Below are 14,997 nucleotides of genomic sequence, written 5' to 3'. Positions count from 1 at the left end.
GGAGTATGTGTTCAGGAGGAGGGTTGTGTCTTTTCCATTGTCGCATCTCAAAGGCAACGAGAAACGGACAATAGAGTCGCTGCTTGTTTAATATACAATTTATTTCATTGATAAAGCCATATACTTAGTGTGAGATCAAACATTCTAGAAGAAATGTACATTTTCCCTCTTTAAAAAAAAACATCAACTCAAAGTTATTCATTGAAAAAACTAAATCCGTTCCATCGATCGCCATCTCACTCTGCAGGGACTACAGCAGGCCAAAGGAGATTACAAACATCCAGTTTGAGTGATTCTTCTTGCTTTTCGCCCTCACCACTCAAAGCTTTACCCAGGATGTCGTCCACATTGCCATTTCTTCCCCTCAGAGTGGAATTGGCAGACATAAACATGGCCTCTCAAACCTTTCCAGTCCAAACTTCAAGAAAGGAATCCCAGGTTCAATCTCATTAAAACCCAGCAACTCTCATGTTAACAGTCCTGCACAGAACATCAGTTTAGGAAACACTGTTTAAGCACTAAGATGCATGAGGGCAACCCCTTTCTGAGAAGCTATGAAGAGAATGTGTCATTCATCTGTCTGTACAGCACTTCTGGAGAGCAAGAAAGCAACAGCAAACCACTGTAGGAAAGAAGATTTACAACAGAGTGGGCATTTTTTTAACCCAACTAATAAATGACAAATATATATTGTTAAAACACAGTCTTTGTGTATAGTTGATTGAAAAAGGTTTAAGAAAATTACTGAACATGCACTTCTTTTATTTAATATAATACAGTCATATATACAGAGTGGATTAGACGGGGATGGGACTGAGACATTGTGCATGGCTGATCAGAGTTGGACTAGGACTGGTCCCCAAAAATGTCTTGCACCAAACGCGCAGACTTTCAATTGATTCATGGAGTAAACTTAGAGGTACACCAAATACATTCAATTCAGTGGCAGAGATTTTGATATTTTCATTACATGGAACGGCTCCAATAATGTCCCTCAGCCCGAATGGTCATGCATGGATCAGACCTATGGCACAAAGGAAGGGAACGAAAATCACACTTTCAGTCATATTGCAAATTCATAAGCTCAAAGGAGTTATGAGGAAAATACAGGCCCGACTTTACATTTGAATTAATTTTTGAAGTCGTGCACATTTCCACGAGTTTACTCCCATTGGAATGAAATGTGTCCTTCAAGAGCTCTGCTGTTCTGGGACTTGAATGAAGTCCTGCTGAACAAAGCATGTTTCTCTCACCTTGCTAGCAACCACAGCAATCACTTTCAGAATTTTGGTTGTGCAGTGCTGTCAAAATAAATATTGGACCCTCTCCTGATTGAGTTTTTTCTCATACCAAAATGAATTGGAGCTTCAAACAAAATTTAGCAAACAACAAAGACAACACATAATGCAAGTTCACCAAGATAGTTTGATTTAGTATGTTAAAGAAAATTACTGATTTTGAAAATGTATTCACCCCTTAGAAACTTGATGCAGAAATAACTGGTTGCACTTGACACACCATGTCCTGTAGATTTTCATTGAAACAAACCATGTACAGAATCAGGAAGTTAGTTAGGGGTTTTCCCAGTGGCACCCTATGTAGAAAACGACCTCAAACGTAAAGCTAAGGCCGCCTCTGAATGACTGAAGTAAAGACAGGTTTGAGATGTTCAACTTAAAGTGGGCTTTGAACACACCCACAGACTCACCAATATGGCTGCTCTGAAGCCATTCTGCAAGGAGTTACCCAAAATTCAACCACAGCGACGTCAGCAACCGATATTCAGTCACAGTGTGTGTTGCTAAGGATACCGTCTCGCTTATCTGAAGTTGCTTTGTTCTGTTAAATTTAGTTTCAGGGTCTGACACAGTTTACAATGAGATACACACAAATACTGAACAACTCTGAACTGGATCCAATACTTTTTCCACACTACTCTATTGAGATGTTGTGCCAATACTTGTGTGTAAAACATGAATATACAGAAAACAACAATGACGCTACTGCTCTTGGTAAAAGTCTTCGAAATGAAATTGGGCAAAAGATTTGCAGAAAGGAAGGCTTGCACAGGCTTGCCCTGTGGGTGGAGAATAACTTTTTTATGCTGTGACACACATCACGTTATGTTAATCTATCACTCAAGCCAGCACCTCCTACAGCATACAGCTCGGCTCATTGGTGCAGTCATTGTGGTTGTGGTTAGTGTCCGCGTCCCTCTTCTTCAGCTCTCTGCCTGCCTTGTGCTGCTGACTGCTGCCACCGTGGCTGTGGCTGTGGCCGTGGTGAACTTGTGACGAAGACCGCTTTCCGTGCTCTTGGTGGTGGCCGTGATTCTGGGAGTGGCCGTGAGGGTGCTCTCTGGTGCCATCGTTAGACTCCATGGCATCCTCATTCGCAAATGCCACTCCTCTCTTGGTGTCATCCTGGGCCCCAAAGTTGTCGTTGCGGTTGCCATTGACAACGTTGCCCTCTGGCACCACCTGCAGGTAGGCCCTGACGCGGTGCTGGCGCGCGCCAGCGATGTCACTAAAGTCGATGACGCGGCATTCGTAGGTGCCCTCGTCAGACGGTTTGACCCGGGAAAGGCGGAGCTTGTGGGAGATGTTGCTTCCCACAACTTTCACAACCTGGCAGCAGCAGGGAAAAAGATGAAAGAGAGACATTTTGACATCAAAATGTAAGCCGCACTTAAATGGAACTGAAAGAAAACTTTCATGGCTGGTTATATTAGACCAAATGAGCAACAGCGGCTAAATCTGTTTAGAGCCGTATCAGTTTTTATTATTATACTGGAGGACAAAGATAGTTCATAATAATGAAGCCAGGTAGAAGGCAGCTTGGTGTATTTAATTATAGTATAAAATACAGTTTAGTGTTGCTGTCCTTGTAAGTATTTCTGTATTAGGAAGGCACCGTACAGTATTTCTGTACGGTGCCTTCCAGTGTCTTTATATTATCATTATAAAAATAGCTGAAGAGCAAAAACATCATTTGCAAGTCAGTCATATTTTCCTGAAACACAGTTCAAAATTTATCGTTAGGTTTATTTATTCTATGCTGAAAATGATCAGAGGCTTATTCTGCACTGCATGCACACACACACACACACACACACACACACACACACAGCAGATGACAACACTGAACATGTTCTGGAAAAGCAGGAACATCATACTCAACACTGAGCCATCAAATATTTGGTTTATTATTTAAACATCGGTGACAGTATCCTCAGAGGGTTGGCTTTGTTATCATTAACTTTATTCACGGTGTCCTTCAGCCACTTCTCGTGTTTCTCCCCATCTGCTCATCGACTTTCCTCTGCCAACTTGTCCTTCATAGTCTTTGCCCTCATGGCATATCTAGCTGAAGACGAGCCTTGAAAACGAATCACCTGCAGCAACGCAGCAGATACAAAACACGTAAAAGGACGCAGCCACGGCAACGCTTATTGGTTCAATCTCACAGCTGTTCAGCCAGTCAAGCTGTCTGGCAGTGAAACGGGTTGGGGTAGTTAACTGTGCAGAAAGTGCTCTCACAACACACGACGTTCCCCGAGTAGTCAGCACACACACACACAGCGACCGTCGACACATAGATGCTCCCATAAAAGATGTAAAACAGGTCTTAGACAAACGTGCGTCCCAGTAAACCCCACTTCACTTCACTATAGATGTTTACATATTTGTGTTGAGTTTGATTCCTAACAGTCATGTGACACATACGGGTTTTTTTTATACCTAAATATTGCCTAGCCTGAATAATTTGTATTTTTTATTTAGAACAGGAGTTCATGTACTGATACGTTCATACTGATTGTGACGAGAATATTTTTCACAACATCATTAAAGCCGATCCCACGAGGGATGACACACTGCAGACGGAGCAATGACATCATTCACACCGAATATGTCATGTGTGTTCGGTTGCGTCTTGAAAGTCTGTCACTGTTGAGATGCTCCAGGCCTCATGCCGGGACACCAACAGGAAGTTGATGCAGAAATGGAGGAGAAGCTAATTGTAACTGGAGCTGTAACGCGCAACTTTATGCCAACAGACAGAGATCATATAAAAAAGGAGTGCGAACGATAGACGGCTCCTGGAACACAGGTTTTCTTGATTCCCGCTATCGGTTATTCATGTGCTGTAGTTGTATTTCCTGGGTGAGTGATGAGAGTAAACTCAAACGATCAGTGACCCTGGCACGAGTAAATCGAGTAAATTGTTACAGTGACTCAAATGAATCGGTGAAAGGAGATTTAAATGCAGTCGCTGGTAGGGTCTTTAAGCTCAAGACAGAAGTAGGCTATTTATCCCCTACACTCTATGCTAAGATAATCTAACAGGGGGTCTTTTTTTAAAGGGGGGGCAGCTTTCAGAGTGGCACTGCGCTCCAACCCTCAACAATAAAATAAAGACTTTATTCCCAAAAAGGTCTGACTTGTCCTTCAGCATCATTAATATCCACACTGCATGCAAACTGAGCAAAACACAATGACTCCACATTTACTGCACGGCTGTTTCAATGCATGCGATGTATGGCCTGTTTGGTGTTTATGGGTGCCTGTGGTAAAATAGGCTTCACCGTGTTTTCATGAGTTCAAATGTATATATATGGAGATATCATCAGTTGATAGATGGATGCAAAGCTTCAGCACATATGTGAAGTGACTTCTGTGGCGCAGCCTGCAGCCGCAGCTCCCCCTGATCACTCTGACTCACGCACTCACAAACACAAAGCCGCTGCTTTGCAGGTTCTATTTGTGGCTTTGAAAGTATGCAGCGATATCACGGAGGTAAAAAGCTTTGTAACTTCCCTGAGCGGCACCGGTGAGATGCATCATGAGATGTGATGCACCAGTTATAAATACCACTTCATCTGTGATCCACCCTCCTTCCTGCGATACCTGGGGACAGTCCCTGCATGTGTGTGTGTTGGGAAAAGCTTAAACGTAATGCTTTTGTAACATGCTCTTCCGTGTTTTTCTTTTGACTATAGGAAAGAGGAGGAGGAGGGGGGGGGGGGTATCCATCATATCCATCATATCCACAAAGCTCATAATGACTTTCCAGCTGTGGAGCCTGCAGTGTTTGGCTCAATCACACAAACACACACACATAGTCAGTCACCCAAATCGCAGCTGGTGCTTTATTACTGCAGATCAGCAGCGACGAGCCTCTTGGGAGGAAGCAGAGGGGCGAGGAGAGAAGATTTTAAATATATTGTTGCACATCTTTATCTTTGCATGGCAGATATTTAGAACTTTTCATGTCATTTTATTTGCTGCTACACACTGCTGCTATTGCAAGCAGTGCAGCACCAAGAGACTGAGGCGGAGGAGTACGTTGGTGAGGTGTTTCTAAATTCTGCTCACTCCTGCAGGTAATTAAAGTCACAGCATGGTCATGTGGTCTTCCTCAGTTAAAGGCCCTCCTATTAGTCATGCAAAACTCTCTTTATGGAGGTCAGAGGAGACTGTAGACTTTCTGCTTGCTTCTCAGCCTGTCACCGTCGCTGTTAATGATGCTGATTGATCATCTGTAGATGATGCAGTGTGGGCTGTCCCCTCTTGAGGTGGACATTTGACTGCCCACCAGCGTCGGCGCTACCCACACTTTGGCTGACGCTGTGATTCCACAAACCCGTCAAGGATGAAGTGATTGTTTGATGCGTCCTTTGGAACCTCCGCTGCACAGAGTGAAAATCACATCCTTGTGTGTCATATAGCACAAGCACAACATCTGTGAATCACCCACAGCCAGGAATGTAAACGTCATCATCAGGGTTTTGTGCCTCATTTCTTCATAAAATACCTCATTAAACATGAGGTTTTCCTCAGAGAACGAGGGCAGGTAGGGGTTAACTCACACTTATCTTTGTTGCATCCTTTGGCATCTCCTCCTCTGGAGCCACCTGGACAACAACACAAGCATGACAAACAGGATATAATCCAAATACTTTTATTATTTCAGAATTACATTTTCATCGGGGTTAAACAGGACACGGTTTAAGCTGCCCCCCCCCAAGAAAGTTGATCTGGTAATTTAATACAGTTTTTAAAAGGTGATAAATCAACTGTAAAAATCATTATTTGAATATGAAAACATCGACAGATGGAAAAAAAACAAGACCTCAAATGTCAAATATACGTGAATGAGAAAACAAATAATTTCTGCAGAATAATTACAAAAGAGAAACAAAATTATTTGTGACTTAATGAAGTGTTTCACAGTGTTTGAATACGCAGATTTATTATTATTTTTAAGTTCAGAACTCAACATTTCATCGGTCTTCCGTTTGCTGCGTCAGTTACAGTTTACTTTATCTTGTCTGAAGACCAGAACAATGATTTTAAAAATGTTAATCGTGGACTTCTATTTATCCGATGACTTGAAACCTGACTCAAGCTGAATGCTAATGTTGCTCTGTGTGCCAGATATGAAAGCAACTAATTAACAGATAGCACTTTTATCACAGAAATGGCGGCGGCTGATTATAGGATTTGCTAACCCCATGTAGCTGAAAAATCATTTATGCAGCTTTAAAGATAAAAACTCACGTATAAAAGTGAAATCACAGGCAGTAAACAGATTTTGTAAAACAAGCAGAAACCCTTTATTAATAATTCCACTTGACCTTTAACACCTGGGGCAGATTTTTGTAATTTTGGCCATCGCTTCATTTAGATATAAAATCACTGCGGCTAGTCTGACAAGCAAATGATCCGATCCGATCTAATAACAATGGTTTTGACAGTTAGACACTTTATTTTGAAAAAATAAAAACATGGGCAATGAATTTAAAAGTTCACTTTAGACAGTTTTAATGATGCCATAGCTAATAAAAGGTGTTTATTCTTTCAACTAAGATGCCGGTGGATGAAGTACATTTACACTAGAGTGTCAACCTGCCTCATTGGTTGTCCAGGGCTGTCTGTCCGTCCAGTCGAGGTGGTTCCTAATATACCACCACTGGATCTCCAGTGAATAGGACGGCGTCCCTGTCCCTCTGAAGGAGCAGGCCATCTCCACGTCATGGCCCCTCTGAGCTGTCATATCGTGAGGCACCTCTGTGAACATGGCTGGAAAAGACACAGAACGACAAACGGCACTTAGTAAAGAGCATTCAGTGCTCTCTGAAGAGAAGGCATCAAGATAATGTTCGTTCAACAAAACAGCTTGTAAACGCTGAACATTCCAGGTTCAGCCTGGGTAAGCAGGAGGATTATTTCACAATAAAATTCAGATAACCAGGACAGAAAAGAAGACAGCAGGATGGACCTCATGCGGTCAGTGCAAGACTTTATTCTTTCCACGTAGACCGAGCAGAGGAAGTGCGGCTATGTGAAGCCAGGTGTAAATAATTTAGATAAGTACAGATCCACGCCAGGATTCAACAGACCACACGGTCGATCACAGATTCAGTGATCCAGAAAAAGAAAAATCCCTTTTCGCCCCTGTGAACGATTGGCTTCTGAAGCTGACATGGAAGTGTAGCCGAGGCTATAATATATGATACATTATATAAAGCAAGCAGCGATATCAGAGAAACTCTCAAACACATCACCATTTTGGGAGTTACATGTCATTTGCACAAATCACCAGCAGTTTATTTAGAATAGAATAGAATAGAGAATAGAAAGCCTTTATTGTCATTGCATAGTGGCTACACAATACAGTGGGCAGTTAACGTTAATCCACAGTACAGTCAGCTCAGGCTCCTCTCTGTCACCAAGCTTCCTGAAGAGACGTTCATACATCATTTATAACAGTACTGTCTGAATGATGGCCACGCCCCTCTATCCATACATCCCAATTTGGGATGGAGTAACTGATTCAAAGTGTCCCACAGCTCATCAATCTTTGTCCAGATCAGCTGCTCAAACACATCTAATAATTCGACAAAATGAGTTGCAATATTCATAATCCGATATAATAAGAACTATTAAAAAAAGACATGGTTGTAAAAATTACAGTAGTTATCTGCTGTTCCTCACAGAAGAGGAATTACGTTGAAGGGCAATCGTGTTTTTACATATTTAGCTTTTCAAAGAGAGGCCTTCAAAATGTCTCACTGTTGCCGGCACCACTGCTCGTAGATTAGCCTGGTTCATTCAGTCAATGGGACTTTGACGATCTCATATCACTTAAGTGCCTGTTTTCACCATAGATTAACCCTGACTGGGCCAATGTTAATGATTTGTTTGCCAAGACGAGGTCAGTACAAGCCTCTAGTCGTGCGTCCCTGTTGTACATTGATCAAATGCTGCTTGTGTTTGTCATTTGTAAAACCTGAAGCACATTTGGTATTGATTTGACATTACGCAGCCAGAGCCAGCAATAATCCCCATCGGCCCTTTGTTGTTTTTGACGCTTTTCAAAGCTGTGACAAGATGGGGGGGGGGGGGGGGTAGGGTAAGAGACATGGCCTCAGCCTCTCAGCCTTATCTGTCTTTCCCCACTTAGCTGTGAAGCCCAAAATGCTAAATCCATGTCACTTTTCTTTTCTAACCCAAAACTAAATGCCTCACACATTTGAAAAGGAGACAAAAATGCGATGTTGTCCTCAGCTGATCATTCTCACTGAGAGATCCACAGAGCAGGTGGCGATCTGCCAATCTTCTTCTTGATTTGAATTATCAACACAGTTGATGCTTAATAAACTGCTGCTGTTAATATTCAGGACAAAGACTCACAAATTCTATCTCTAAATCTTTATTTTCTGCTTCCCTTCCATTCATTCGGGCGCGACAATATTTCAGTAATGGCGCTTTTCTTTGTAACGATCATCCATTACAAATCAGTGCCATAGCCGTGTCAACATTTCCCCAATGGAGGGAAGGGTGGATGAATGACCCAGAGTACTGTACCGGAGAGGGGGGGGGAGAACGAGATCTGGCTGTGTTGGAGGAAAATAAATCATAACCAGAGTCAGAATGAATGAGGAGGTCAGCGTTTATGAGAGAGAGGCAAATATATCGCAAGAAAAGAGGAAGGAATTACGCGAGAATATGTATGTGACAAAGAGAGGGGGGGGGGGGGGGGGGGGCGATGTGTGAGGTAGCAGATAGCAGGTGCTGCAGCGATGCCGCTTATCATTTGTTTCTTTGAGAAATGGAATGTGGTAATTACAGCTGCGATAACAGGACAGCGGGAGATGCGTCTTCATGGCAAAGTCTTCCTCCAGGCCGCACCTCACTACCTTCAATAGCTCGTTTCTACCCGCCAGAGCAATAACTCCACACTTCAAATAGCAGCGTTTCAGAAGGATCATTCCGAATTAGAGGAGCACGAGTTAAGTAATATTATGTTCTAGAGATGCTGCACTAACATTTAGCTTTAGCTGAATGAATCATGTGGTGGCAGTGCTTAATATTTCAATGGTGCAATTCCTATATTTAAGACCCTACTAATTACTAACTAATTACATTTTTACCATCACAGCTAGTTCTTGTATTCTGCAAAAAAATGTATCTGCTGTATGTATGGCATGCCGTTCAGGAACTTATTATATATATATATCAAAAGTGCTGGAATATATGGACCGAACTATGAAAAGTCTGAGAATATGGACCGAACTCTGGAATATATATATGAAAAGTCTGAGAATATGGACCGAAGTCTGAGAATATGGACCGAAGTCTGAGAATATGGACCGAAGTCTGAGAATATGGACCGAAGTCTGGAATATATATATGAAAAGTCTGAGAATATGGACCGAACTCTGGAATATATATTTTGATATATATATATTCGGATATTTTCATATATATATTCAGACATTTTCATATATATATTCAGACTTTTTCATATATATATTCAGACATTTCCATATATATATTCAGACATTTTCATATATATATTCAGACTTTTTTCGGTGCACGGGAATATATATTTGAAAGCCGCGGTGTAGTGGTTAGGGCTCCGCACTCACACCCCTGTTGCGCCTGTTCGGTTCCCGGTCGCGGAGCCAGATCGATCTTGTGTCATAAATGGAGTCAGCTCGAAATCTAGTGCCGGCAATCCTCAGTGAGGAGATAATGAACGCCCTGAAACAAATCCGCAGGTTTTTTTTTGAAACGCTCCTCTTAGACAGGATGTTTGACTGTATTTGTAATGTAATGCATGCTGTGGGTGTCCGTCTGACGCGCGACGTATAAAGCCAGAACGGCGCTATGCATGTTCCGGGGCAGGCAGCCTCGACCCCGTCACGTGACCTGTCAAGTGCCGTATGAAGCCAGAACAGTTTGGCCAGCGAGGGGGCGTGACGATCAGCTGTCGGCACGCCAGCCATCACGTGACTTGTCGCGCGTCAGACGGACACCCACAGCATGCATTACATTACAAATACAGTCAAACATCCTGTCTAAGAGGAGCGTTTCAAAAAAAAACCTGCGGATTTGTTTCAGGGCGTTCATTATCTCCTCACTGAGGATTGCCGGCACTAGATTTCGAGCTGACTCCATTTATGACACAAGATCGATCTGGCTCCGCGACCGGGAACCGAACAGGCGCAACAGGGGTGTGAGTGCGGAGCCCTAACCACTACACCGCGGCTTTCAAATATATATTCCCGTGCACCGAAAAAAGTCTGAATATATATATGAAAATGTCTGAATATATATATGGAAATGTCTGAATATATATATGAAAAAGTCTGAATATATATATGAAAATGTCTGAATATATATATGAAAATATCCGAATATATATATATCAAAATATATATTCCAGAGTTCGGTCCATATTCTCAGACTTTTCATATATATATTCCAGACTTCGGTCCATATTCTCAGACTTCGGTCCATATTCTCAGACTTCGGTCCATATTCTCAGACTTTTCATATATATATTCCAGAGTTCGGTCCATATTCTCAGACTTTTCATAGTTCGGTCCATATATTCCAGCACTTTTGATATATATATATAATAAGTTCCTAAACGGCATGCCATATGTATGCAATCAGCCTCCAACTAAACTCCAGAAAGACTTAGCAGCATCCCGAAGGTGAGCCGCATGTTAGATTAGAGCGAATATTGAATTTCCATTCAACACTTGGGCAGATACACAATTCCAAATGAATAATAATAATAGTGCATTCTGAATCTGATAGATGTAAAGGTTTGAGTCCACCAGATAGTACAACTATAATAATATAATAAAAATACAAAGGTGATACTGTCCATCAAAAGCCCGGAGAGATAAATCTGGCTTTTATATAAATTTTAAATAGAAACCAGCCCAGAGTAAACACATTGGCCTCCAGAAGATATGCATATAAGGCCTCACACAAACCGCCACAACAAATTATGAAGGTAAGGCAAGAAGGCATGATATGAAGGCAGCAAGTGCATCAATGCCGGAAACGTCAGGACTTAAGGTGAAGGAACGAAAACTAAATTTTAAAAAACTTGACAAAGATGAATATGGGTTGGCCAGATTATTTCAGTGTGATGGCGATTTACATAAATCTTTTCTCCCAGGTTATTTGAGGGTTCTCGGGGCGTGACTTAATAGGACGACCTGACCATTTGACATTTTTGAAGAGTGCCTGGAAATGGAAGTAAACGCTTTTGGAAACAAAGAGCAGTCAGTGGCATTTCCAGCCGGGCCAGAGAGCGTACATCAGCATTAATGTGAGTGTCCAGCGTCGCTCAGCATGCTGATCACGAACGGCGATGAAGAGTAACACGAGTTTACTTCTGCCTTCCGTATTTGTTGGAAAATCGCTCCCACCAGCTGCGTGATGGGCAGCCGGCGCCACAAGCCTCTGAATGTCGACGCCGCTCTTTGGGTGAGATGGCTGTGGTGCATTGTGCTGCATGCGGTACTCTCCAGAGCTTTTCAGCCTCTTGAAATGGCTTCATAACAGACGAGGAAGGGGCTACATCCCCCTGACTCACTTGGCTATTATTATGCTAATTATGCGGATGCATTTGCATCCTTTGTTACACCAATGGTGCTTTTTCACACACAAATGTAAATATATTTGTTGTCTCTTCACTCAAATGGGTAGAGGGTAAATATATTGTGTTTGCCTCTATTACGAGTCCGCAAGGACTGAATGCCAAAGGAGACGGAAAATCTATTCAGAATGTGTCTCTCTTATTTAAAAGTATAGGTTTCGACAGAGATCCTGCAACACGAGAAGCACCTCATGGGGGGGTATCAAAAAAATAAATGCACATAATGTCAGAGTTTAATCGTCTGAAGACAGATGATGCAAGCGAATTGGCTGTAGCTTAAATCTTATAACATACAGCTTTTAAAAATAAAAAATGAGCTAAAAGAGACTACAAAGCTTTGTGGACCAAGCTGAGTGATAATTATCTATGGCTTTAGCTAAAATCTCTAGCAATGTACACGCATCATGTATGTGATGTATGCATACATGTATGTATATGTATATGTAGTAAATGTTTTTGTATATGTATATGTATATCTAGAAGTGCGCTCCTCCATTCCGCCTCCGCCTCCTGCTGTTTCGGCTCATAGCCCGGCTGCCGGCCAGCAGCGTAGGTCAGACGCTCTCCCTCTTAATCAAATGCAAAAGGTTGAAAGGAGAACGCGGCTTCCCAAGTTTCCAGAGTTTCACTTGAACACGAAGGACGACTATTCATGTTTTTTATCTGGACCTGAACACAAGGAAGGCACCACCTCTGGTGCACAAGAAATTATTACAGCGACGCTCGACAATTACTTCCTCCCAAAAAGCACATCGGGTGCAGAAAGTTCAGATTAACAATGATGCTTCTGTGCTAAAAAGTACTTTGAAGCGGTTAAAGTATTTCCTGTTTCACCAGGTGGGTCTGCATGGGGCCTATTTACTCAGGAGACTTCAAACAACACACAGATAAAACACAATATTCTAAAATTATAAAGTAGACACAAGTTCAAATCCCACTCGTCCACAAAGTTGAATCATATTTTGTTGTCCCAATGATGAATTTTATCAATATGTCCCTTTATCTAATCCCAGTTTCAAGGTAAACATTCAACTAGCTCATGTTCAATTGACAAAACCCTAACCCCAACACATTTCTCTCTGAATTTTTATATACCTAATCTTCATGCTTGATGAATGTTTTCATTACGCGTATTAACAGACATAAACAACAACAACAATTGAAACATTGCCTCCTTGGCGGAGGGTAATAAAGCAGCACCCTTACATCTGGAGTCTCATCCAGTAGGCTTTATTTTGCTCTGCAGGACCACATCAGTTGTCTGGCTCAGACAGATAAGAAATTCAGGACTAGAGCTGAGGTTATTTCTGTCCTCTGTGCTACACATGAAAAACATGCAGGATGTTCTGTCATTTTTGTATTCACTGGAAAAGGAAAAAAAAAAGCACAGCTAGAAACAGACCACTCACTGATCAGGCAGAAACGGGCATTTGATTAGCAATAAAGGGGGAAAATATTTGCATATATACTTTTGATCACTATGCTGCTAGGATAAAGCATAGATTTGCAGCAAAGAAATGCAACCTTTAAAAAAATATATAAATCTTTAATTTTTTTATTACCCTTAACACGTGTTATGCTGTGGTGCATTTTTATCTTTAAGATATTTCCTGTTGCTGCACCAACTCCTTTCCCCACAGAGTTCCTTCAAATGTCGTCTTGTGTAGCTTGTCTCGACGTCGTCTATTCACAGAGAAAGCTTATATTGCAGGGGACACTGCACCCACTGAAAAGGAAAACCCACAAAGCTTTGTTAATGCTCATGCACATGCACTGCTCTTATATGGAAGCTAAAATCCTGGCACACATTAACGGTCTGCATGTTGCAGATACATGGTGCATCCGGTGCCATTTAAAGGCGGCTTGGACTGGAAGAAATGTGTGAGTTGTAAAATAAATCTTAAGAGAGGCAGAAAAACAACCTGAATATGAGAGAAGATGAAGGAGGAAAAAAGTGCCCTGAGGTTGAGAGGAAGAGAACGAAGCAGTGAAATAGGACGGACACTGATCCGGTGGAGGAGCAGACATTTAGAGCTAATATGCTGATGACAGCCAGGCGGCAGAATACAACACCAACAGACCGGAAGTGAGTACACTCTTGGGTCAATACCACACGGGGGTGCACTACCGATCACCATGAACCGTTTACATTTAAAATGGCTCGCCATGCCACCATGTGGCAGGTCTTCCTCAATACCTGCTACCCGAAGCCTCTGTTCCTCGAATTCCAAACTTCTTGCTGTCCCCAAAACCAGGCTCCGCACCATGGGCGACCGGGCCTTCTGCCATGCAGCCCCTACTCTGTGGAATTCCTTCCCCGATCAATTGAGAGCACCCCAGTCAATTCATGCTTTTTAAACTGGACTTAAATAAATAAGACAATGATTTCCTTAATTCCTTAGGTCTATGCTTGGTAACTGTTTTTTATGCCTGGCCTATTTCTATTTTTATATGATGCTTACTTTACCTTGTTTTATTTTACCATGTGGCACTTTGAGATTCCGTGGAATATAAAGCGGGTTATAAATAAAAATTATTATTATTATTATTATTATTATTATTGTGTCATGGTTCAGCCTACACAGGGTGTGCATCTCCCCTTTGCATCAGAAGTCTTTTCATTTTTCAGTATTTTCCTTTCTGGATTTCTGAACCAATGTCGCAAGCAGCTATAGCTTCTCTACTGCTCGTTTGTGCATTGATCCTTCAATTATCATATTCAACAGCTAATTATAAAAATAATTCTGGCAAAACCTGCACTGATGTCCTTAACCTACACTCAAGATCATCATTTGAAAAATCTGATCTCAGAGGAATTCCATGCCTTTGAGGATGAACCTTGTGTAACATCTTTGTCTTTAATTGTCAATCCTTTATTCCTCCCTCTTCTGCAAGTGAGTTTCTTTCACTAGAGCCTTCCGTACATCCAGACAGTCATATTTTGAATAGCTCTGTTACTCAGGGTTCCTTTCTCTGCCCATCCTTCTATATTTGCTAGCTGAGGTTTCCATCAGATCTATTCCAGAGGCG

At 41.9% G+C, this 14,997-nt stretch overlaps 1 protein-coding gene across 1 annotated transcript; it reads right to left on the bottom strand.

Annotated features, from left to right (window-relative positions):
* Positions 1-2,153: 2,153 nt before the first annotated feature.
* On the bottom strand, positions 2,154-14,256 carry LOC137906829 (uncharacterized). The gene is made up of 4 exons (XM_068751122.1): positions 14,172-14,256; positions 6,913-7,082; positions 5,870-5,914; positions 2,154-2,627 (listed from the first exon to the last, which is right to left on the bottom strand). The coding sequence occupies exons 1-4, from the start codon at positions 14,254-14,256 to the stop codon at positions 2,154-2,156; spliced, it is 774 nt and encodes a 257-aa protein (XP_068607223.1).
* Positions 14,257-14,997: the final 741 nt, after the last annotated feature.

This window comes from Brachionichthys hirsutus, chromosome 2 (genome assembly GCF_040956055.1).
Source record: "Brachionichthys hirsutus isolate HB-005 chromosome 2, CSIRO-AGI_Bhir_v1, whole genome shotgun sequence".
In the NCBI taxonomy this organism is placed as follows: Eukaryota; Metazoa; Chordata; class Actinopteri; order Lophiiformes; family Brachionichthyidae; genus Brachionichthys; species Brachionichthys hirsutus.
This window is presented reverse-complemented; position numbering and strand designations above follow the sequence as displayed.